Source organism: Leptonotus elevatus, chromosome 3, assembly GCF_054856555.1.
Source record: "Leptonotus elevatus isolate MCC_2025b chromosome 3, RoL_Lele_1.0, whole genome shotgun sequence".
NCBI lineage: Eukaryota > Metazoa > Chordata > Actinopteri > Syngnathiformes > Syngnathidae > Leptonotus > Leptonotus elevatus.
Genome location: NC_141241.1, coordinates 9,793,006 through 9,818,970, shown reverse-complemented (window position 1 = coordinate 9,818,970; position 25,965 = coordinate 9,793,006). Strand labels below are relative to the sequence as shown.

The following is a 25,965-nucleotide window of genomic DNA, read 5'->3' as shown; positions in this document are numbered from 1 at the left end:
CTGACACAGAGGTGTTTGTGTACTCGAGGACATAATCTTAGTAGCCTGTGCAGCTTTGTGTGCATCTATTATGTTACTAACATTCACACGTCGTGTGTGCGTGTGTGCGTGTGTGCGTGTGTGTTTGGACCAACAAGTTGACTTTTATTGTTGTGGTTGCCATTGCCGCAGAAGTTAAGGAAACTCTAGCATAGCGCAAGCTGATATTCTCACAGAATTGAATACACATTTCAACTCTTGATCCTAAGGATCAAGTGTTATTTATTTATTTATTTATATTTTACAAATGATTGCATGCCATGTTTGAGATTGTAGGCTGAACAATGATGAGTGAGTAACCCAATCAACCAAATACTGGTTTGATGTAGTAAACATCAGTGACGTGTGAGCAAGGTTATATTAGTTAACTAAAACTAACAAAATAACTAACTAAAAAAATAAAAAATAAACATTTTCGTTAACGAAATAAAATAAAAACTAAAATGCTTAAAAAAAAAAAGCGAAAACTAACTGAAACTACATTTTACGATTTCAAAACTAACTGAAAGTAACTATAATTATAGCGAAAATGTCCCCCGTTTTCGGCTTTGGTAATTAATTTAATTCATGAGCCTTTGGGGTTGATTTTAAATGTTATTTTAAGTATATTTATTTCAATATTAACCGGAATAAGGATGTTTGAAAGTGTGTCACACAGAAGTGACGACATTTGTGTCCTTGACTTTTGGCTCCAATGGCAAAATGCAACGCTAAGTAAGAAATGTGCTACTATTTTCCTTTTACCATGATGTTTATTGTATATTGCACACAAAAAACTAATACTAAAACTAACTAAAACTAAACATTTTTAATTAACTAAATCTAATTTAAAAAAAAAACCTTACAGAACTGCCCTGGAAACTAATCAAAACTAACTAAATTTAAAATAACAAAACTCAAAACGAAATAAAAACTGACTAAAATAAAAAAATCCAAAACTATAATTAACCTGCGTGTGAACAACATAAACAAAGCTTCCTTTAAAAGTGTTACAAAAAATACAAGAAAAGTCTTATTATTATTATTATTTTAATTATTAATCAATAATCCATCACTGGTACTACAGTAATTGTAATGACTGACCTGCATGATAATCAATGATGAGCGAGCGAAACCAAAAAAAGCCCTATTTTCTTGCTCAGCAAAATTTTGTGTGAAGTGCACACAGTTGTCATATTTATGAATGAAAATGAAATAGGATGATGTCCTCTCTACAGATCTGCCCGAGCTCTGAGTCTATCTGCCTGCACCTTCATCAAATTTACCAAAAACACGTTATACCATCCGCCACAACTTTGACCTGCTTTCAGAACAAGAACGCCCGGTCTGGTGCAGCACAGTCTACCAAACATGCTAAATGAGACTCGCATCGGCACAAACATCAAAATGCGCCAATTTTTACACCCAAGCACGTGTTCGCCCCAACACAATGACAAGTTAGTGAGTTAACCCCTTTCGGACCCATATGACATGACATATTCGCGTGTCTAAACCAATAAAAACGCACAATGGCTCATGATTGGATCCTAGCTAACCAATCGCAATCGTAAGTTGATTTGAATGATGTTCATATTAAAAATGTTGCATATTAGCTTGGTAAGTTTAAAACACGTTATCGTCTTACTATCCTGGCATCCACTATAACAAATAAAAACATGAGATAACCCCCATTTTCAGCACGTTGTTTTTATGTAAAAAAAAAAAAAAGTCAAAGTCGATAAAAAATAAATAAAAAATGCCCAGAAGAAAAAATGCAGACCGACCAATGATCAGTGAGTGACAGACAGTATTGACCAATCACTGTCAATGTTAGTGTTGATTTTTATATTTCAGGACACATTCTGTATATTTTATTTTATCCTCTCTGTAGTTTACTGTGGTTCCCTATGACATTTATTTCAACACAGCATGAATCAAACGTGGAATCAATAGTCATCAGTGGGAAGTGAAAACTGCAAATTAATTGCTGTAGTCTTGCAAGCTTGCAGAAAAATTAAGTCGACTTACCCTTGTTATGTACCTCCAGGATATGTATGGAGGCTTCCCTTCTCAAAATTGCTTTGGCGCAGCCGACAGACCTTTATGGCCCAGTCAGAGGTGGGTAAATCATGTGAGGTCGTTGATCCGGTGGACAATGCAAGAACCCCGCCCCGCTTCCTCATAGTGCATTCTGCAAAGTATCTGGGATATATCACCCTTAACACAAAAGAGCCAATCTGGATTCAATTACTGAGCGGGCAGTAGAGTGCAATTTATATCCAAACGTTCATGCTCGGAAGATGGACGAGTTCACAGGGTCGCTTTATAATTAGCAGTTAACCCTCGCTGACCTTCCAGGCCAGATTTACTGCCCAAACAGCAAATAGCTTTCATCTTGGGTGGTTGTCATGCGGGTAAAGCGGCACGTGGAGAATATGCATTCGTGTTTACATGCGAACAAAGAGCTCAAATTAATCCATGCTTATCCACTGCTGGATTAAATGTCATGTAGAGAGGCCAATATAAGCAACAATTGGGATGTTTCAAGATTCTTTAATCTGTGCTGGTGTCAAGTATGATGTCCAAACGTACAGTATTGTTACCACGCATTTCGAGCTAAATAAAAAGGTAAATCGTGCAAATCTTTATTATTAATTATGTTTTGATTCATGTTTTGATTCATATTTTGAGTCATATTTAGCATACGGTCAAATCGTTGAAATGCCGAATATGTATAAATTGTGTTTTCAGGTATGACGAGGGAAAACAGTTGTTAACCTCCGGTTTGTAGATAGGGACCATTGGTCGCGTAGTTGTTCACATGCAGCTTGCATGGAATCGATTTCTGCACTGTGGCTATAGATATGAATGTTGTGTGTTTCCGCAGTGTGATTGTCTGGGGACTAATACATTGTGTCATCTTAACCTTGCTAGCAAGATGAATTCTCGCAGTATTTGTTCACAAACACTACGACAATCCGTCTTGCACTGCTCCCGCGGGTCCATTCACAACCGACCTTTTTTTTAGGTCGGACCAATCAGGCGTTGTTTAGGGCGGGGCATGGAAACCAGGAAGCGCTGACGCCGGGGGAAACAAACAAACCTAACATGGACGAATGGCCGCTGCAATTAATTCTGTTCACGCAGAATTACTCGCCAATTCCTTGTTGAATGTTGAACAGCAAGAGGCATTTTGTGCATTTTTAGCTTGTAAAGATGTTTGTGCTTTTTTTTCTTTTCTTCCTAAGATGAGACCAAAGACGACATTTTCACTTATAAAGTGGCAAATTTGCAAGAAAAAATCTCAGAAACTTACGAGAAATACACATAGCGTAGCTATAGTCTAATGTGATGATTCGTTGGTGGTTAATGGGACACTTTATAAAATAAAAAGGCAGGATGGAGACGGATTCATTCTTAATTTAAACTTTACTCGCCATACACGGCAGCCAGAGCGGCAACACTTCCTGATCCCTTATCAGCTGACTAAACATTAACCAATCAGAAGCTAGCATACTTTAGGTAAATGCAAGTGAATGACAGAGAGCGGCAGATTCGACGCATCAATTTAGCTACTTGTCCAAGAAAAACGAAAACAAAATGTATGACTGTGTAAATAATAATTATGGAAACATAAATGTACAAGTGATTTATTTTAACATATTAACTAAAAATGCTTGATCCTCAGGATGTAGACCTTTGCAAAGCGAGGCGTCTTTGTCGCTGGCAAAGTCAACGCTTCAAAGTGTGAATGCTTAAGATGATTTGGTTAAAGCCATTACTATCTCCTTATTTCAAAACTCGACCAAAAAGTATCAGCACAAACATCCGAGTAGTACGGTACGTGTATTTTTTGTAAGTTTATGACTTTTTTATAGTCGCAAATTTACGAGTTTTTTTCTTTATAAGTGGCAAATTTACGATTTTTTTTTCTTGGATTATTGCCCCCACCCTCTAAAAAAAAATATATTCATACATGGCCCTAATACGCCGTCGTACGGTTCAGATGCCTCATTCAGAATCGCTCAATGATTGACACGCAGTCAATCCAATGTATAGTCCAACATCCACTGGGATTTGTTCCAACCCCTTTGCGATACTGAACAAAAAAAGTGACTTTGGAAATGGATGGTATTGCAGTGATTTAAATAGCTGGCTTTTCCCGCAGCTTTTCACTCAATGCTCCATTCTAAATGTTGTTGTTCATTTTGTCTCTCCAACCAGGTTTTACTGGGATTTAACCATGCTGCTGTTAATGGTGGGAAACCTCATCATCATCCCCGTAGGCATCACCTTCTTCAAGGACGAGCACACGCCCCCCTGGATCGTCTTCAACGTGGTTTCTGACACCTTCTTCCTCTTGGATCTCGTGCTCAACTTCCGGACGGGCATCGTCAAGGAGGACAACACGGAGATCATCCTGGACCCGCAGCAGATCAAAATCAAGTACCTTCGCAGCTGGTTCGTGGTGGACTTCATCTCCTCCATCCCGGTGGACTACATCTTCCTCATCGTAGAGACGCGCATTGACTCCGACTTCTACAAGACGGCGCGCGCCTTGCGGATCGTCCGCTTCACCAAGATCCTCAGCTTGCTTCGCCTCCTGCGCCTCTCTCGACTCATTCGCTACATACACCAATGGGAAGAGGTAGGAAGAGACTCACAATAATTGTTGCAAGTTCTTTTTTTGGGAGTGGGGGGTTGTTGTTTTGGTTTTTGTATCCTTGGGCAAAGGTACAAACAGTAGGGATTTTGGAAATGAATAGGACATGATTATCATGGGATTATAATTTTTTTGCCTTAAGGTGGCAATTGGCAAGTGGTAGGCCTATATTTGTACAATACATTTTTAAATGCAGGTACTTACAGGTGTATTATAATTTCCGTTAAGTGAAAGTGGAGTAAAAAAAAAAGAAAGAAGCATTATAAGACAATGGGCCGAATAAATAAGTGTAGCTGGTCCGTTGATTTGTTTGGATGCCTTGGTATGTGCTGCTGTTTGAGTTAGCAACAACGTTATCAACTCATTTCAAATGGGCTGTGAAAGATATTGTGCTTTGAGTAGAAAAAGGAGGCACCAGCATGGTGAATTAGTGGATAGCAGTTCTGTCTTTTAAATCTAAGGTTTTGGGTTTGAATCTTGGCTATCTCTCAAGTCAGTCCAGCTTCTTCCCACATAGCAAGCATGTTAGTTTAGTGGGAATCATTGTTCGTCTATACAGTATGTGTCATGCATTTGGCTGGAGATCCGTGCAAGGTGTACCTTGCTACTTGAACAAAGCCATTCAGGAAAGACTACGGCTCACCCCTGAACCTAATGAGGACAAGTAGTATAGATGGACAGAAAAAGAGCATTTATTTGATGGAGGTGTTTATTTGTCAAAATTGGACCATGTTTTAGCTTTATTTAGCTTCTTTTTAAGTCGATTTGTATTTGTTACCTTCATTGTATGGAAATTAATAAATTCCATCCAATTTATGCACTTTAAAGTTACAATCCAATCAGCAGCGGCATCCTACCGCAGGTATTGTTTGTACAGCTCTGTACACTCTATGTCTCCTGGGAGGTAGGTGCACTTGTAATTATGCACACAGATTGAAGATGCTCTTTTTTGGCACCTCAGTCGCCAGTGAGTTGACAAACCCACAGTGTTGATTGGCAGTTCTCTCTCTGCGGCCATGCAGATAGTAGTGGGGACCGCTGATCCCGCAGAGGCTTTTCTGCAATAGGAGCGTGATTGTAATTGTGGCCTCAATTCGAAAAGTTCCCGTCGCTCCCACCACATGGATCTTGTTTGGTCTCCACGGTAGAAGGTGCAAAGTAGATATGTCATTGTAGATATGTCATTGTAGATATGTCATAATGGAATTATGTGTCACATGTAGGATTCTTAGGTCTCTATGTGCATTTACAGCTCAGATGCACTAATAATAATAATAATTATATCTATCTATCTATATATCTATATATCTATATATCTATATATCTATATATCAAGATATGCCAGCATTTGCGGCAACACACATATGCAAAGCCTACAAAAGTAGAGCTCATAATGTTAACTCATTCACTCCCAGCTATTTTCATTGAAGCAACCCCCTTCGCTCCCGGCTGTTTTACTGGATTTTGACTGATTTTGCAAGGCCCACAGAATATTCTGTTCTATTGCTATAAAAACATGGAATTTATCAAAAGAAAGATTAGTGTCTCTTCTTTCATCAGGAAAAAAGTATATTTCTATCAGTTTCCATTTTGCAGCAATTAGCATTAGAATATAGCTAAGTTTCATCATTATTCACAAATCTGTTTAAAACAGTGGGGAAAAGAGCATGTTGCAACATGGATCTGAATGATCTCTTATACTCTGCTGCCACCAGCTAGCCATTTTTGTAATAACTACCATTCCTTCAAGCGTCCCTTTTCAGTTCAGAGGCAGAAACATAAACGTATACATTCGTTCAGAGCCAGAAACATAAACGTATAAATATATTTTTGGGACCATGGTAATATTTAAAATAGAACGTGTTTATATGCGAGAATGCATGAAGTAATGGTAGTTATTACAAAAATGACAGAGTATAAGAAATCAACCAGGGCCATGTTGCAACAAGCTATTTCCCCACTGTTTAAAACAGATTTGCGAATAATGATGAAACTTAGCTATAATGATGAAACTTAGCTATATTCTAATGCTAAGTGCTGCAAAACGGAAACAGATAGAAATATACTTTTTTCCCCCCCTGATGATAGAAGAGACTCTAATCTTTATTTTGGTAGGCTCCATGTTTTCATAGCAACAGAACACAATATTCTGTGGGCCTTGCAAAATTAGTCAAAATCCAGTAAAACAGCCAGGAGCGAAGGGGGTTGCTTCAGTGAAAATGGCTGGGAATTAATTTGAAGTTATTTGTCATACACATAGGCATCTAAGTAAAAAGTACATTTTAATCTGTCTGCCAATTATGAACAGCCAGTCTGATGCAAAACAGAACTAAATCCTTCGACAGGCCCATCAATTGTCCTGTTTGCACAATCAAAACACTCAATTAGACACCTTCACTGGTGTGCATGGCAGATAGAAGGCAGTGAATAGCGCCTGATTGCCAATCAAAGCACCTTTTCACCGGACCTGCCCATCGCCTGTCCTCTTATCGGTTCTCTGTTATTACACATCCATCCAGCTTGCACTCTGCATGGAGAACAGTGTGTGATGCCATTTCAAAGAGAGGAAAAGTTCAAATGAATCACTGGGAGGAGAAACCCCCTTCTTCCCCCCCACGCGTGCCCTCCACCGCTTCCAGGAGCCCAGGACGAAGGCATCACGGGATATTTGGTCCGACTTTTGCTCGACGGGGTTCGGCACTCGGGCGAAATGTGTGGTTGCGTGTTAAGCCTGAGCACTGAGGCAACAGTATGATTAAGGAAGAGGGAACGGCAAGGAAACAAGCTGAATACATGATTAAATAAACACCTCATGGGCAGCACAATGGTCCAGTGGTTAGTACAAGTGCCTCGCTGTTGAAAGGTTTTGGGTTTGAATGTAAGCACACGTGTCCATTCATATACCATCATAATGTCTCAAAGAAGACAATCCTTCCTAAATGCCACGTGGACAAACTGTTGGGCAACCTTGACCACCAAAGAGACATCGCAACGTCGCGCTGCCAGCTGCCATTTGCATGTTTCATGCGGTCGCGGGTGGCGTGCGAGTGCGGCGGCGCTCGCTGACGAACGCCAGTTAGGGAGAGACAGTAAAAGGCCAGCTTTGCCTCAGTGCCAGCCGACTCCAGATGCAACCTCGCACAAATGTCATGTGTCACACAGCAGAATAACTTGCCGCCACCTGACTGACTCTTTGACCTTTCCCTTCAACTTTTCCCGCCACATTTGAATATTTCGGGGACTCACAAGACACTCCTGTCTGACTCTTTGAATGTCGATTGCGGAGGTAAAAGGGAAGTCACATAAGGGAGGTTGTGTTGTTGTTTCCCATGAGCCCGCCGCATGTAAAAGTTCTTGGATTCTGGTTTTCTTTTGCTCCCTTTAAGGCCATCGTACTTCTTGCTTGCCTGATCTGTCGAAAACAGTGGACACGTAGATGCAGACTTATATTTTAACTCATTTGCTCCCAAAAACGTATAAACGTTCTATTTTAAATATTGCTGTGGTCCCAAAAATGTATTTATACGTTTTTTTTTAATGCTAGAGCATACAGAAGGCTTTGATGCAGCCTCTGACCTGAAGAGGTTGCTTTAAGCAATGGTTATTATGACAAAAACGACCAGCAGGTGGCAGCAGAGTATAAGAGATCAACCAGGGCCATATTGCAACAAGTTTTTTCCCCCAGGGTTTTGAACAGGTTTGTGAATAATGATGAAACTTAGCTATATACTAATGCTAATTGCTGCAAAACTGAAACTGCTTTTTTTTTTCCTGATGAAAGAAGAGACTGTATTTAGGTAGGTTCAATGTTTTTATAGCAATAGAACACACAATATTCTGTTTTCCTTGCAAAATCTGTCAAAATCCAGTAAAACAGCCGGGAGCGAAGGGGGTTGCGTCAGTAAAAGTGGCTGGGAGTGAATTTTGCCCCGTTGTGTGTCATTGTGGGAGGGAACTCAGCCGACTCCCAGCAAATCGAAGCAGCTCCCCTCATTAATTCATTTAAATTCAGCAGAGAGGTGCCCTGCTTGGCAGAAGGACTTGCTGGAGTTCATGCAGTAGATCGGCGCATGCAAAGTGCATTGACAGTAAAAAGAACTGCACGAAGATCTCCACTCGTGGATGATGTACAGTAGTCATCGTTGTGCCGCATGATTGATATAAAAAATATTACCAAATTGCCTACACGCACTCAAACACACAATGTAGGCATTGGCCTACTCCATACAAAGATAATGTAAACATAAGTCTGTCTCTTTTCACATACAGTGTATCAATTTGTCCATTTACTGCTGCAAAGTCGTCACACACAAAAACAACAAAAACTGCATTGTCTGCATTCCGTCAATACAGAGAAACAGTGTATCAAGATGAGTGTAAAAAAAAAAGAAGAAAAAAAGAGGTCAATTTCACGGCGCTGAGTGAGGATCCTTCGTATATCATCCCACCGTGCAATATTTTGCTCTTGTAACAAGACTGAATGCCATCCAGCGTCGCTCCCGTAATTGACTTCTCTGACATGGCAGAAGTGGCACACACACGTGTACACACACACGCACACATACACGCTCAGACACAGAATATAATACTGCATTTCAGCATGCTACGCTATGAATAGCGTTGTGGTATCTTCACCCGCTTTTTGTTATTGTTTGAGTTTAATTTTCTCTCCCGTAAGGAGTCAGGCAAAGGACACTTCTTGCAGGAAGTGTTTGACTTGAGCAGAGCAGAGCCGAACGCTGCGCACTGCATCGCTTAATACTGCAGGGAGTACATTTTAACATGAAAATCTTCTTTCTCTCATTTTCTGTGGTTTTCTTCTTTTGTTTCGGAATTCCAGACATGCCGGATAGATGTTTCAGTGTGAAATACAGCCCCCCACCCCAAAAAAATGTGCCATTTATATCACTAGCATGGAAAAAAACTCACTGAATGATACAAGCAACATCTTTTGTATTATTATTATTGTTTTGTTGGGGGGGAGTCAAGACCAGCAAACCAAAGATTCACAGAACAGCTTAAATAAGCCAACACAATACATTACATTTATGCTCTGTCTTCTGATAGAGGAAAGGCTGCCTTTACTCAGCTTAAGTGCAGCGAAAGAGGGTCGATTATGAATAATGTGGCTGTTTTGGACATCTGACGAGGTCTGTCAGCGCACCTCACTGGACCTTCATTTCAGCCGGCATCAAAGGATTAACTCTGCCAGTGTGTTATGCATGTTCAATTGGGGTTTTTGACACTTGTTTAACTCATTCAATCCCCGAAACGTATCAAGACGTTTTTTTTAATACTTTGTCCTTCACGCCCAAAGACGTTTTTGTTTAGTTTTTTTTATGCTAGAGCATACACAACGCTTTGATGCAGCTTCTGAACTGAAGAGGTCGTTTAAGTAATGGTAGTTATTACAAAAAAAAAACGGCCAGCAGGTGGCAGCAGAGTACAAGAGATCAGCCAGGGCCATGTTGCAACAAGCTCTTTTCCCCAGTGTTTTCAACATGTTTGTGAATAATGATGAAACGTAGCTATATACTAATGCTAATTGCTGCGAAACGGAAACAGATACAATTTTTTTTTTCCTGATGAAAGAAGACACAGTTTTTTTGTATATTTGATTTTCAGCGAAATTGTAGTGTCCCAGGTTTTTAATTTTGAAATTCTCGTCACCCTAGCTTAGCCATATCAGCAAACACAACAAATTCTACTGATATGTATATAATTGTATGTTTTTCAACACGTGCAAAAGCAGGCAATTTCTTCTCAGCCCTCCCCTTGCCCCACATGCGGATATAACTGCATATCCTTAAGCCAGACGCACTGTGTTAGCAGCCCAAAGCGCAGACATGTTGGCACATCATCACAAAAGAATTGAAGTGTCCTTGCGCATGCTACTTGACCCCCAAACAGCTTCAGTCATGCCAGGAGATAAAGAGAGGCGGGCTTCGTGGGTCAAATCAGAGATAGTCGTTTTTGGCAAGGCTTTATCTTCAAACAGTGGAGTGTGGTTTAAGGGGCAAAATCTTTATTACGTTTTAAATCTGATTATAATTCTGAAATAGTGAATTAAATTGACATTTTTCCCACATTTGAGAGTCAAACCCCGGTGTATTTTTGGATTATCATGAAGGGAGATATGATGGAATTAAAATAACGATTTGCCATAAATGGACCAAATTGCTGCTTAATAGCCATTTCAGATATGATATTTATGACATCAGTAGCATTTACTGCATTTGGCCACAAACGTTAATTTTAAAGATAAAATATCACTGTGTGCACTCACATTTTTGCAAATGGTGTTTTGACCTTGTTTAGGTCGATAACAGTGCATGCTTTTTTGAAACTTTTTTTAAATTAAAGAACAACTTTGGAGATAAAGTTTACACCAGAACAGGCGTACGAGGTTTTAAGGTCATGTACACGCTTGCTGTTAACATAGCTGTCCATTCACATACACACATACAAGGATCCTTACAAAAACATATATTTCACACCCACACTATGAGTTCAAAAAGAAAGAAAACTCCACCCTTGTGCAGTTGCACACAGTTAGACATTAACAATCCACATACAAAAATTCTTATAGCATCTGTACTTTGCAAAATCCTGTTTGCTAACTGATGAACCAACAAATAAATGGCGATCAAACCACAACACTGCTTGGAGTGGAAGATCGTAAGTACGAGTAAGTGTTCAAAACTATTTTCCTGTGGTGTAGCAAAAATAAACTCAGCTGCAGAAATGCATTTTAGAACATGTTGCTAAAATGCTATGCTATAATCTGACCATCACTATCTCCTGAATCCCCTTTTGTGTTTAAGTAGAGCTGTCAGATTGTGTCAGTTTCAACCAGACTTAAGGTTTTGTTTTTACATCGTGTGACTTGTTTACTTATATGACTTCTGACGATTTTACATGGATTTGCATTTTTCCGGGGGATTTAGCATCCGACACTGACACTTTTCTAACCTCCTCTCGAACCCGATTTCCTCCTCCCGCCCATGTGACTGTGGGTACACGTTTGACCAGGGTGTCCCCAATTAACTGAAATGCGTCCTCAGAAGGGAATCAAAGTCACAACGACTCGCACATATACGCACGCGGCATCTCAACCCCCCCCCCCCCCACCCCCCCCTTAAAAATAAGACTGTGACCGGATATTCTTCTCATCGGAGTTGTCTCTTGTTGATGAACCAGTGACTTGGATGCGATTAGTCATCCTGTTAAATCAGATTCCGGGCAGCACGCTAATCACTGAGCTCCGAGGGCGACCTCTTGCAGAGCCCGATGCTTTCTTCTTCAGAACCGTTTTGACTGGCCGAGCCCGTAAATGTTTAAGGAAATGTTTTTGAGAGGAGCGTGCAAAAGTGAGGGAGCTTTTACTGAAGGGCGTAGTCTTCAAAACACAAAGAGGTTTACGTATTTGGCTGTATTTAAAAAAAAAAAAAGAAGAAGAAAAAAAGTTGCGGCTCTGATTGTCCGTGTGTGCTGTATGAAAAGAGACAGCACATGTTTATTTAAAGGATTCTTCTATTTGTGAGGAGGCCTTAATTTCTACTCATGATTGCAATAAAATAAGAACGTTGAAAAAGCAATCTTTTTCAACGTTCTTCTTACTACCTCAACAAACTAGTAAGTGAGGTACGGTATCTATTTGGGGGGTTGTGTTTGACACCCCGGGGACTAAATGAGGTGCATCTTATATTTGGAGGGAGGTGTTCGTGTTCAAGTGACGACTAATTAATGCATGTCAGCTATTTGAGGAAAAAATATGTATTTGTTGAAATGAATGACACACCTAAGGGCTCATTGAGGTATGGTGTCTATTTGGGAAGAGATTTGTTTAAGTGGCAACTATTTAAGGCATTTTATTTATTTTAGGAGAGAGCACCTTGTAATAAATTGAGGCATGCTGTCTATTTGAGGAGAACCGTTAGTTTCTTAACTGCCGATTAATTGGGACAGAGCGTCTTGATTAGAGGGCATTTATTTCTTCAACCGGCAACTAAGGCATCAATTTGAGAAGAGACGTTTATTTATTCAAATGGACAATGCATCTGGCAAAAAATTGAGGCACGGTATCTATAAGAGGTGAGGTGTTCATTTCTTCCCGTCGCTAATTTAACACAGTGTCTATTTGAGGAGAGGCATTTATTTCTTCTACTGGTGATTTACTAAGACATGGTGTCTGTTTGAGGTGAGGTGTTTATTTGCTTAGATGAAAAGTAATTGAGATATGATTTTCTTTGTGCAATTGGCGACTAATTGAGGCATGGTGTCTATTTGGGAAGACATTTATTTATTTCAATGAAGACATACTCTGCAACAAACTATTTGAGAAGTAGCGTTTATTTCTTCAATTGGTGACTAATTGAGGAATGCTGTCAATTTGAGCGGAGGCAATTCATTTGAGGAAAAAACGTTTACGTTTCTTTCACGCTCGGGCGCCTTGGCGAACATGGCCAACCCCCTATCTCCCACCCACCAAGCCCCCCATCCCCAGGTTCCCAAAATTGCTGCGACCACCTCTCACTCATTAAATCCACGCAAAATTATTTGAAGAAGGTAAATCAACTCAGCAGCCGGCACTCGCTGACCCATCTCCTCGGTCAACGAGTGCTCTTTGAGAGATAAGAAAGGCCGCAAGAAAAGATTTAATGAGCCATTATGGGCCGCACAATGAGACTTGCCGGCAACACTGACAGGTCCCCAACACTGCGAATGGGCCGCGTTGTTCTATGAATAGCCACCCGAGTGGATTGAGTTTTTTAAAGACCATTGCACATAAATGTGTGATCCAGCACAAACCGAAAGGCACATCTCACCAGGAAGAGTGTTTTGTTTTTCTTTTTTTGTGTGTGTGGTGATCGGAGCCCTGCAGGCCTGTTTAGACAGATGATGGAAGGGTGTTCCCTGTGGTCCACTCCCAGGCCCACTTCTCATTCACCACATGCACTCCATCCAGCATGACGGCATGCATGCACATGACATTTTGGTGAAGGCCTTTTTTTTTTCTTTTGCGGGAGAGAAACCCCAGCCTTCCCGCGGGTCCGCGGGTCGGCCGTCTTGTTAGCTGATTAGGAATGAATCCTCAGGCGCTGATTTAATTGATAAAACTCATTACTTATCACACTGTGTCAATCAAGCACGGGTGATGATGCAGTATGGGGTAATTATTACACGGATTGACACATTCAACTTTGCGTACATTCACTTACTGATATTAATACGTTTGTATATTAAAGTAAAGAATTGCTCGTTTATTGGCTCATATCTTGTATTTTAAATTCAGTATAAACCAAAAAGGTTTTCAATCCACATGAATCACCGCCTCTATAGTAAAAGGGTTCCCCACTGCTCAACAGACATGCTGAGACTGTACCATTGCGAAGGCCATAAGGAAAACACTATGAGAGCTGTTGTTTTGTTAGTGTCATCACCATTAGCGCTTAGAAGGCGCCTCAGCACTACACAAGCCTGACAGTGCCTGGCCAGTTTCCACCATGACGCATCCATTCTCTCACCTAAATCACACACTTCTCACTCCATCTGTTTTGCGAGGACCTGACAGCTGCCCCGCATCCTCTCTCTGCCCCCCCAAGGCTTTTCGATCAAAACCTCACAAGGACCTCAGATCTCTGTCATGTGTATTGAATTTTGTTTAGCACGTTAGATGGAGGTTATTGTACAGTAAAACAGTGGTCTTCCAAATTTTTTTAGATGGACCGGCAATAAAACAAAGAAATATACTTGATCACGAATACAACTCAACATCATACTGAATTTAGTTTATTTGAGCAACAAGCCCCGCGCTTGTTTCTTTTCAACCAGCCGGTCTCATTTTATCAGTCCACACTCTACGTCATAATCAGTTTCTCTCTGTGCTTCCCCAACTATTTACTTATATTTAATGTAGCCTTGCATTTACACAAGGGCTACACTGGTTTCGCTCGGTGGGTTAGCTAGCAAGGTACTAAAGGCTTAAACTTGTGTTCCTACAATCTAAACAGCTATGATTCACATTTTGAGTTTAATGTTTTTCTTTTTTAATGGGCAAAACTGTTTTTTATAAAATAAATGAAGACAAAGTTGTATTTCTTCTTCTTTTTTTTTTTTATAATGAAAAGACCGTAAAGTGTAATTTAAGTCACATTCCCTTCCTTTAAACATGGAGAGTGAATTACAAAGAAGCCTTGGTCCAAAATATTGAAAAATAATTTAAGTAAGCCAGTTACCAGCTGTTAAACTAAATTACAGCTACCAAGCAGGCACCCGTAGGTAATGCTAACAGCTAGCTACAAGCTAGCCAGTAGCCACTTACGTCGAAGACTTCTGCCGTATTATACAATGACGGCGTAATTAATTAGCGGTTTCTTAGCATCCGAAATTAGCGATTGAATATGTTGTCAATCATAACTACGAATGTCTAAAAGGGAATTCGAGCTAGCCATCATGCCACGACGTGGGCCACTTTCAAAGTAAATGTTTACTAAGGCTATTTGCATTGCCATCAATGGAAACAAAGTTTATTTTGAAGTTAGCTGGAGCGTAAGCGGTATGTTACGTTGAGTATGCTTTCTTCCTTCACATGTCTGGTGTCCACTGTGAATGCGCACTTTGCTGTTGTACGGAAGTAGCTTGCAACAGCTTTGGCTGGCTACTAGTGTGCCTAGATAAGTTGTGGATTAGCTCCTATGTCAGTAACCGTCGCCTGCTTGGCAGCGAATAAGCTACATTTTTGAAATGTGTCATACTCATTTAAGGGACGACGATAAAAAACGGGGAACCCATGCTAAATGCTAAGCTAAACTAAGATTGACACTGCTAGCGTTTGGGATAATCACTTTTTTGCAGATGTCTGGCTGACACTATACAAAATAATCTGCCTGTTGATACAGTTTCTGTCATTATAACCGCTTTCTTGAAAAAAAAAAGAGTTAGGAATGATTGCCAATGAGTAAGCTGCTGTGCTTTTATTGTTTAACTTTGCACATGCTGCTCTTCCTGCAGTCTGCCTGAGGACACGAGAAACAAGATGTTAGACACTAAAGAGCTGGCATAAAAAGAACATTTCGCAGTTTTAACAGTAGACTGCACTCGTGCACGTGTATGTGAGATTTTTCACTTTTTTTTTAATCAAAAATACTAAAACCAATTCAATGCATTATGCTATACAAAATATATTTAAAGAAAAGCATGCTACATCTTAGCAATGTGTAGAATTGCACGTTTACATTTCCTCCAAACCCTATGTGAGCATTTACTTTCAATGCAAAATAATAATAATAATAATAATAAATATAATAAAAGTGTATATTAATTATATCATTATATTAAATCAATCAATAAATCATTTAATAAATAAACAACATTGATTGTTAGGTTACCTATAGCTTCTTAATTATTCATAATGTATGTGTGAATGTGACAAGCTGCAGGCCACAAATGGCCTCTGGACCAGACTTTGGCCACTTCCGGCTTTAAGGCCTTAATGTGTCACAAATTGCTTTTTGCTTAAATGTGCTTCCATTTTGCTTAAAAGCACTCATTCTGGAAATATGATTTCTTAAATGAAAAATATATCAGGAGCGCTGTGATGAGACAGGAAAATCAGGGGTACCTCATGATTTATTCAATTGCCACAGAGTGAATTGAACACTTTTATGGTTATGGAATGCCATTACAGCGACGACAGGAAATTGGACATCCTGCAACATTGTGCAGCTGATTTTTCTCCACCGCATTTAAAGGAAGATTACTCCCTTAATAAAAGGAAAACGAACAATAGCGCCAAGGGCTAAACATCAGTAGGAAGGAAATGGGCAGGAAAAAGTGGCGTGTTGTTTGTGTATCTGTCATCCACTCTCGAGAAAAGCTGCCCGACGCTTGATTCGCACCCTGGCACACTTTTCCAGGCGCTCCTCCAAGATGGAGTTACGATGATGTGATTTGAAGGTACCGCGTCGGCGGCGGCTCCTCTCGCATCGTCCCGACAGAAGCACAACACGGCCAGCCCTGTTCTTAACACGCAAGCATACAAACACGCACAGGAATGCAATCAACAAGCAGGGAAGTAAACATCAGCGCTTTATTCAATTAGGTGGTTGATTTCCACCAAAGAGTTCCAATGAACATCATTTAAATCGGTTTCAGGCGATGTCAAAGGTAATGCACACATTATGAAACCATTATGTGTATATTATACTATAATTTAAAACAAATGAAAACAAATCAACTCCACATCAGCATGGTGAGACAACAATTAAAACAAATGAAAACAAATCAACTCCACATCAGCATGGTGAGACAACAATTGTTCCTCACAGGAAATAATGGATTTCCATTCGATCTCTTTATGACTGAACAGGTAATGTCAAGTTACTTTTTGACATTTGTGACAATGATACAGGTGTAAAAGATATTAATTTTGTTTGCTATTGAAATCAGTCTTCGCTTTAATTACAAAAACATAATGCAAAATTGTTTTGCATTTTACCGTTTTTAATACATAAACAATTAATCAGGGTTGTGTGCACTAGTGGTAAGCACATCTGCCTTACAGGTCGTAGATCCAGGTTTAAATCTCGCTTGAATTCACCCCGTCGTTATGTAGATTTCCTCTGGTAGTTTGGCTTCCTCCCACATTCCCAAAACATGCATTTAGGTTCAATGTAGATGCTAAACTCTTAATACGTATAAGTGTGAGTGTGAAAAGTTCTTTGTCGAGCAACGTGCCCTGTGATTGGCTGGTGACCCTTCCACCTCTCGTCCAAAATCAGCTGCGACAGGTTCCAGTGTGACCTTAATGATTGATTGACTGCTATTTTATATTTTGCATTTTGCATGACTGTACCAAATACGGATTGAACTGTGACCTTAAAACCAACGTTGGCATATGTTATAAACCATGACCTTTAAACTTTTACAGCCCTAGAATAGCTTGCAAAATAGCTAATGACTTAACCAGTTACTTCTATGATGCTCGTTGACATTTTAAAATAGCTACAGCTACAACAGGTAGACAAAGTTTATATTTATTTATTTACAAAACAAAAAGGAACAGATGAAAGAATTGACGTCATCATTTCTTCCTCACAGCAAAAATTAACTATGTGGTGTGAGTCGCAAGCTCTTAAAAGGCCCTGAGTGGATTTTAATCAGGTGTGGAGCAGTTAGCGGTGCTCTTCTGTGGGATTAAGAGGCTTTCAAATGGCCACGGCCATTAAAATCTACAGCGGCCCACAAGTCCTGCAGCGCCTTGCGAGTATATTTATCATTAGGATTAACAAACCCTGCACGTGAAGCACTCTCGGCCCAGGAGCGCCGTTACCTCCGCTCCGGCTTGTCATTATTGTATTTGGCTGAGTGGCTGATGATAGGAGTGATTCAGCAAAGTCCCAGTCGGGGATACGGGGGGGGGGGGGGGGAGCGTCTCCCCGAGGACGCTTCTCAGAACATCTGCATGCACCTGCTCATTTGTGGCTAGTAGTAAGGCTTTTGATTTTGCCGCGGCCCACAAATGTGTGATGAACAGAATAGTCTATTTCACAGTATGGAATTAAATTCTATAGTTTTTTTTTTTGTCTTATTTTATCTCTTTTAAAAGGTAATTACAATTGTAGCATTATAATCAAACGACTGTATAAGTGACCCAAAAAAAACTCTTAAGTTGAATCAGTTGAATCATAATGCACACGGTTATTTCCTCAAACGTTACCTACGGTATGTACTTGTATTAGCTGTGCTTATGCTGTTAGCTTGTTAGCCAACGGGTTTTTACCCACATCGAAAGACTATTCCGTTTTCAGAAACCTGATGTGTTCTCTATTTAGTCTATTGTGATCATAAACATCGATGCCCTGCCCACGTCTGCCAAACACTACGTCAAAATTGAAAAATAAATAAATGTAGGCGGTGGCACGCTGTTGTATCGAGTCCGGACTTCGGCCTACCTGGGTGGAGTTTGCATGTTCTCCCCGCGCCTGCGTGGGTTTTTTCCGGGTGATTCAGTTTCCTCCCACATTCCAAAGACGTGCATGGCGGCCTAATTGAGCGCTCTGAATTGTCCCTAGATGTGATTGTGAGTGTGAATGGTTGTTTGTCTCCGTGTGCCCTGCGATTGGCTAGCATCCAGTTCAGAGTTTATCCCGCCGACTGCCCGAAGCAGGCTGGGATAGGTTGCAGCAACCCCGCGACTCTTGTGAGGATGCGATTAAGAAAATGGATGGATGGCTGTTGTTAGCTTAAAATACCAATGTTATGCTGATCACATGAGGCACCATCACTTCGATAACGAGGCTAGCTATGCTCGTACAGGCGTGTTGCTTTTGGCTTTTGAATGATTGCAGTGAATCAAGAATAAGCCATCTTCTAAAGGGACAGTGTTGCTCCTCCTTCATCCTGTTGTCCTCTGTCTCAATTGATGCGGTGGTAAGGAAAATATTCCTTAATTCCACTCTTTGTATTACACTTATCACCCAAACAAGATGTATTTTTCCCATTAGCCCATTCACTCCCAGCCATATTTGCTGAAGCAACCCCCTTCGCTCCCGGCTGTTTTACTGGATTTTTACTGTTTTTGCAAGGCCCACAGAATATTGTGTTCTATTGCTATAAAATCATGGAACGTACCAAAAGAAAGATCAGAGTCTCTTCTTTCATCAGGAAAAAAAGTATATTTCTATTAGCATTAGAATATAGCTAAGTTTCATCACTATCGACAAATCTGTTTAAAACAGTGTGGAAAAGAGCTTTTTGCAACATGGCCCTGGTTGATCTCTTATACTCTGCTGCCACCTGTAGGCCGTTTTTTATAATACCTTTGCTTCAAGCGTTCTCTTCAATTCAGAGGCTGCATCAAAGCCTTCTGTATGCTCTAGCATTAAAACAAAAAAAACTAAGAACGTATGAATACGTTTTTGGTTATGTTTAAAATAGAATGTATTTATATGTTTTGGGGAGCGAATGAGTTAATATTTAAGACTATTTGATCTTTATGGAACTAAATGTATGTGTTTTGGTAAACATACGTAAAAGACAATTTAGTCTTCCACATACCTGATGCTTTCCAAACAAATCTTGCAAATATAATGTATGTGTTTTTCTCATCTGGTCAGAGACAATTAAGTCCTATGCGAGCAGCGAACCTAACAATTTTTTAAAACATCAAATACAGTTCAGTCTTTTTGCAAACTTAAGTTGTTCTCCTAACATTAAAGACCTTAAAGTCTTCAACAAACAATATGCTGTTTTGGTAAAAAACAAAAAACAAAAAAACAATTCTGCAAACTTGATATATTCTTGTAACACCAAAGATAATTTATTCATCATCTAATTTAATTTTCAACATTTTTGTAACCATACAAGACAATTGTGCCTTCTGTGGCCACACCTGCTGAGACATCTTTGTGTGTGCGCTGTATATAGGAAATAGTTGTCCACTGTCTGAAAGAGGTTAAACCTTTACTTTTCAAAGTAGCTCTATATTATTTATGCTTGTGGCATTGTTGAGTCGTATGTGCCACCAGATTGGATCGTGTATGACTGGAGATTGACGTTAATGTCAGATGTGTTGCTCCATTTAAGGTGAAATCTAGCTGCTTATGATTCATTCATGCATTCCAGCTGGTGACAAGAGCCAACGAATGTACATTTAATCTTGTTGCTGCCTTCAAAAAGACCAAAGAATGTTGCGTCTAAAAGAATTTGGCATCCAATGCCTCGCCATTGACAACGCCACCACACGATATTGTCAAAGAATCCCCCCCCCCCCCCCCCCCCCCCCCCCTCAACGTACTGGAATGTGGCGTGCTTCGCAATCCAGTGAGAGTCTGGGAATTTAATTAATGACCATCCGTATCCTGCTTTTCTCCTCACAGATCTTCCACATGACCTACGACCTGGCCAGCGCCATGGTGAGGATCGTCAACCTTATCGGCATGATGCTGCTTCTTTGCCACTGGGACGGCTGCCTGCAGTTCCTGGTGCCCATGCTGCAGGACTTCCCCGCTGACTGTTGGGTGTCCAAAAATAAGATGGTGGTAAGTGTCTTCTCTGCGTTGGTGGTTGTGGTGGTGGGCCCTCCCACCATCCGCTCTGTCTCCTAACTGATCCAATCAGATGATGCTTTGACTTATCTCGTCCATCCACCTCCGTAATTACTCCACTAAAGCCCTTTAGCATCCAGGGAGACGTTGTCTTGCTTATCAGTCATCTTAAAGCCTAAATTAAATATACTGTATTTGTCAGCTAAATGTGGACACATGCAGTCAATTTAGTGATTGTTGTGCAAAGGCTGAGCACTGCTGTTTATATTTACAGGTTGTTGTTTTTTTATTCAGATTTTTTTTTTTTTACATCTTTCCATCCATACAAATGTCACAAGTGATCCCTTATCAGCTGACGAAACACTAACCAATCAGAAGCTAGCATACTTTAGGTAAAAGCAACTTAGCTACAGTAATTTCTGAACTATAAGCCGCTACTTTTTTCACTTGCATTCGACCCTGCGGCTAATACAAAGGTGCGGCTTATCCATTAGATCACAAGGGGGGGCAGTATAACGGAAGCGCAAGAGCGTCAGCCAGAGCAAAAAAAAAACAAGTGAGCCCAAATACAGTATGAGAGACAGAACGACAGCGAGACAATTTGCGCCCTCATTATGGAAAAGAAAATAGCGGGAACTCGGTGCGGTAAAATTAAAACACCTGCGGCTTATAGTCGGGTGCGACTTACATGTGTAACAAACTCGAGTATTCCCCAAATTTTGCTAGCGCGGCTTATAGTAAGGTGCGCCTTATGGTCCAGATATTACTGTAAGTAATATTAGTAAAGTTATTTTATTTTATTTATTTCTAAATTAAATCAGAAATTCTTTAATTCAATTAAATTGATTATGTCAAAAAACATACTACGGGGGTGGGTGGGTGTGAATTATCCATCCACCTTTAACTAAACTCACGTTGGTCTCTTTGTAAGCTGCAAACCAAATGTACGTGTGTTTTTAAAACACCAAGGACAATTTAAACAAACCTCTCGTAAACATCAAATAAAGTTAATCTTTCTATAAATCGCAATTAAGTGTTTTCAAAAACATCAAAGATGATTCTGTCTTCTGGTACACGTTTGTATGTGTTTTGTTAACACCAAGGCCAATTAGTTTTCTATGAACCGGACATATATAAACATCAAATACAGATTTAGTCCTGTGTAAATCTAATGTACCGGTATTGCATTTCTGTCATCAATATCAAAGTAGTTTAGTCTTCTGTTACGCATCTTTTGTAAATTCAAGACATTCAATTCATCCATGACCCTATGTGTTTTTGTCAAGATCAAAGAAATTCTGTTTTCTACAGACCAATGTTTTTGTAAACATTCAATACAATTTAGTCATGTGTTTTGATAACATAGAAAATGTAGTCTTCAGCCATAAACACCTTGATTTAATTGTGAAACTAGCTTACTGTATGTGTCTTCGTAAACACTAAAGACAATTGTGTCCTCTGTGACTCCAACGTATGTCCCGCGGAATTCCTGGGGGAAAAAAATCCACCACTAGTCCTTGCGGGGGAGCACAATTTGGGCCTTATTTTAACCCTCGTTACCTTTTTTTTTCATCTAAGAAACTTGGGGCGCTGATTGGCAAACCGGCAGGCTTCCCGTTCTCCCTCTGTTGAACATTGTTATGTTTGTGTTTCTCAGATGGGTTGTGACTGTGAAAACAAATTCCTTGTCCGTTTTGATGTTCTTGGCCAATAAATCTGATTGTGAATTCTGATCACTGAATTTCTGAGACTACTACATTTACTAGTTATTACCATTATCATCATTATTTATTAAACGTGAGAAGCATTTGACGACGGTGAAGATGACGTATAAGCTTTCTGTCTCACAATAGGTTCCAATATCTGTTATAGGTTCCTGAGCGTGTCGTGGCCCATGTGCGGCCAAATCAGCCATGCAGCCGGTGGCTTCACGTTACCTTAGCATGTGACAGGTTGGCCGATGTCATTTATAGCCTATTTTCGTGAGGCCTTAGAGATTGAGCTACCTCTTCTCCCCTTCAATGGTACATCCCAATAACTCAAATGTACATTTTTCACTTCTACGGAATGCTGCTGAGGAGAGTGCTTCCCTCACTGATGGCTTATCAATATATGCGCGGAGGTCAGCGTCAATGGGGCACCACCGGCACAATTGTGTGCTGTGTGTTAGTCATCACCGGGAAATAAAATAGACCAAAAAAAAAAGGTGATCGTCCCTGCTGGAATAAAGGCGGCACAGATTGAATAGGCTTATTGGTTTCGACCCAGCGGGTGCCCCCTTAAAAGTGATTGCGTTCAGTGTTAAAAGCAGTCTTTGTGCAAAACTGCAAAGGGATGTTTTCATTACCTCAGCCAAGGAAGTCATGTTTTAATTTCTAGGGGTTTGTCTTCAAATGAAGCATTTTTTTGTGACAATCCATACAATTTATTTGGGGCTTTACGACAACCTGTCAGTGTTCTCCTGCCATTTCCAAGTAAATTGCTTTTTTTTTCTTTCTGAAATTTGACCTAAATCCTTCATTTTCAAATTAAGTACACGCTAAAAAGCGAATTGTTGAACCAATTTACGATTACAAATTGAATTGTTGACCAATTTAAGAAAATCACTTCAATTGGTAAAACACAATTAAATTAACTTAATCCAAAGTGAATATATTAAATTTAATGAATTATGTATGAGTTCATTAAACTTAACATATTCACTTTGGATTAATTTGATTAATTAATATATTCAATTTGGATTAACTCAATTAAATCGAATGAACTCCTAATTTATTAAACTTTATATTCACTTTGGATTAACTGAATTCAATTGTGTGTTACCAATTGAAGCGATTATTTTTTTTTTTTTTGTCAACAATTCAATTTGTAATCTTAAATTGGTTCATCCATTCTCTTTTTAGAGTGTATGACCTTGTTAGGGGATGCGAAGACCATCCACCCATCCATTTTCGTGTCTGAGCTGCAACCTATCCCAGCTGATATTGAGCAGGCTACACCCTAGACTGGTCTTCAACCAATCACAGAGCACATAAAGACAGAAAAACCTTTTCTGTTACAGTTCCAATAACGTAGATAATATCTAGACCTGTAAAAGCTTAAAAGTTGTTTAAATAGAACTTCAGAACTGTGAGGCAGATACGCAAGCCACTTGACAGCCATGCTGGCGCTAAAACATATTCAATGTATTCTAGAGGTGTGGCATTGAAAAACATTTGATCATAGCCAAAAACAAATTGATTTGCCCTGTGTCAATATTGAGGCCTTGGTTGAGGTCCGCGCTTTGTGACTGCCCTCGTTAGCATTTGACGCTAACAAAAGTGGCTGAATAATTGACGCAATCGAAGGGAATGCCGCTGTGCAAACATTACGGCGAGAGCCTACCCTGAGCGGAATATACGGCTCGCAGTCAGCTGTGCGTGCCAGAACAGATGTCACATGAGTAGTTACATCGCTCAAGGTATGATGTATTTGGTTCATCGTGCCTCGCTGCCTCGCTGACATCCCGAGCGCTCGCTTGCTCCGTACGCCTCGCCTTCCATCACGACAAACGACAGATGTTGCACACCCATCTCCCTTGAGATGTTTCACAGTTTAGCTAATTTTAGCCCACGATATACGTACCTGTCTGCGACAGAGATTTTTTTTGCGAGCTTGCGTTCAGGGACCCTGTAATCAGACTGCCGACCTTTTTGCCTGGATTTGCACTACAGGTGGAAATCAAACGACTAAAATCAACATCAAAATACCACAATGTGCTTGTTACATGGTTTGAATAAATAAATACAATATTTACTATAAAATACATACATTATATATATAATTATATAAATATACATTTAAAAAAATTCGGTGTGAGAGGAATGCCACAGGACAGCGGTGACCTATACCATTCTCGGCCGCCCTACTGCAGCCATTACGAACAGGGACTTGAAAAATGAGACATTATATGAATACAAAGTTGCCATAAATTTTTGCTATTTTAACTAAAATCATTGCCACCTCTGCCTCACAACCAGGAAATGGGCGTGTGCAACGCTTGCTCCATGATCTGTTTCTTCTTCGGTAAATTCACTGATCAGTGGGTACATTAAAGTTTAAAAATAAGAAAGCTGTTTCTCCTTCGGTTGTTGCTTCAGGTCTTTCCGGTGAACTGCTGTGGATATAGCGCCTCCATAATGGCGCAACACTGCAATTGCAGTTAAAATGCGTTGCTGCCGAACTCAACACAGCTGGAGCGCTGTGTTGAGCGATATTAGTGGCTCAGGCTGGAGGTGGTGAGCAAATTAGGTGGAGGTGGCCGCCTCTGAATTTTGTACACAGGAAAAACCCTGCATAACGTGTATGTTACAGATTTGTATACACATTTGGATGAGGCCTGATTCCTTTGTTTGTTTGTTTTTCTAATCTTAATGTGCCACGAGAGTCTAAAAAAATTATAATTGAGTTACTTGAAGTTTAAATCCAGCATTTGACTTTGAGACACTTTCTGATTGTTTTGTAATTGATGAGAAAGATCAAATGAACACAAATGTGACCAACAATGCTTCATCTGAAGATAAAATGTGTCAGCAGTTTCAATCCATCCCATCAGGATTATTGAACGTTACCTCAGGGCTGAACTGTCAGGCGACATCAGGATCCGCTGCTCATCATTAAGGTGCCGTATGTAATGCATGAATTGTAATTGGCTGACTTAGGTTGTGTATATAGCGGTCGGGGAAGTTATTATTTGCTCAACTGCAGAAAGCCTTTGTTTGTTACAAATTTTTTTTTAGACTAATGCTAAAAAATATGATCTGCTCCACCTTCCTCCGACATTCCCAAGTCGGTTATGAGGACAATTGTGATGGGAAGACTTCCCATATATTCTGTTCCTTCATTCCGTCATACCAAAAGCTGCTTCTAGGAGTTTGCTTCTCTATTTTCTAAGCCCATTTAGCAAGACGACAGAAACAAAATGTTCGACATCCTCTTTCATTCGGATGTCCCTGAGCTGAGCGACAAAAAAAGATGCACTCTAAATCCTGCGAGATGGAAACATGAAGCCTCTCATCCGGCCGCTCTTTGTTTTGTTTCACACAGTAAGCGCTGTCTAATTAATTGCAATAACTAGAAGAATAGTTCTCAGCATGATGGAATAAAAAAATACATCTTCCGCTTTTTCCATTCCAGTCTAGAGCAGCTCCCCCGATTACTTTTAGTTTTTCATCAATTGATAGTTACTTCAGTACT

At 40.0% G+C, this 25,965-nt stretch overlaps 1 protein-coding gene across 1 annotated transcript in view; it reads left to right on the top strand.

Annotated features, from left to right (window-relative positions):
• hcn4 (hyperpolarization activated cyclic nucleotide-gated potassium channel 4) overlaps window positions 1–25,965 on the top strand; it is a 112,219-nt gene that overhangs the window by 42,422 nt on the left and 43,832 nt on the right. Inside the window, exons 2-3 of the mRNA XM_086071668.1 lie at window positions 4,243–4,666; window positions 20,563–20,724. Of these exons, the coding sequence (XP_085927794.1) occupies window positions 4,243–4,666; window positions 20,563–20,724 (586 nt within the window). The remainder of the gene's footprint in view (window positions 1–4,242; window positions 4,667–20,562; window positions 20,725–25,965) is intronic.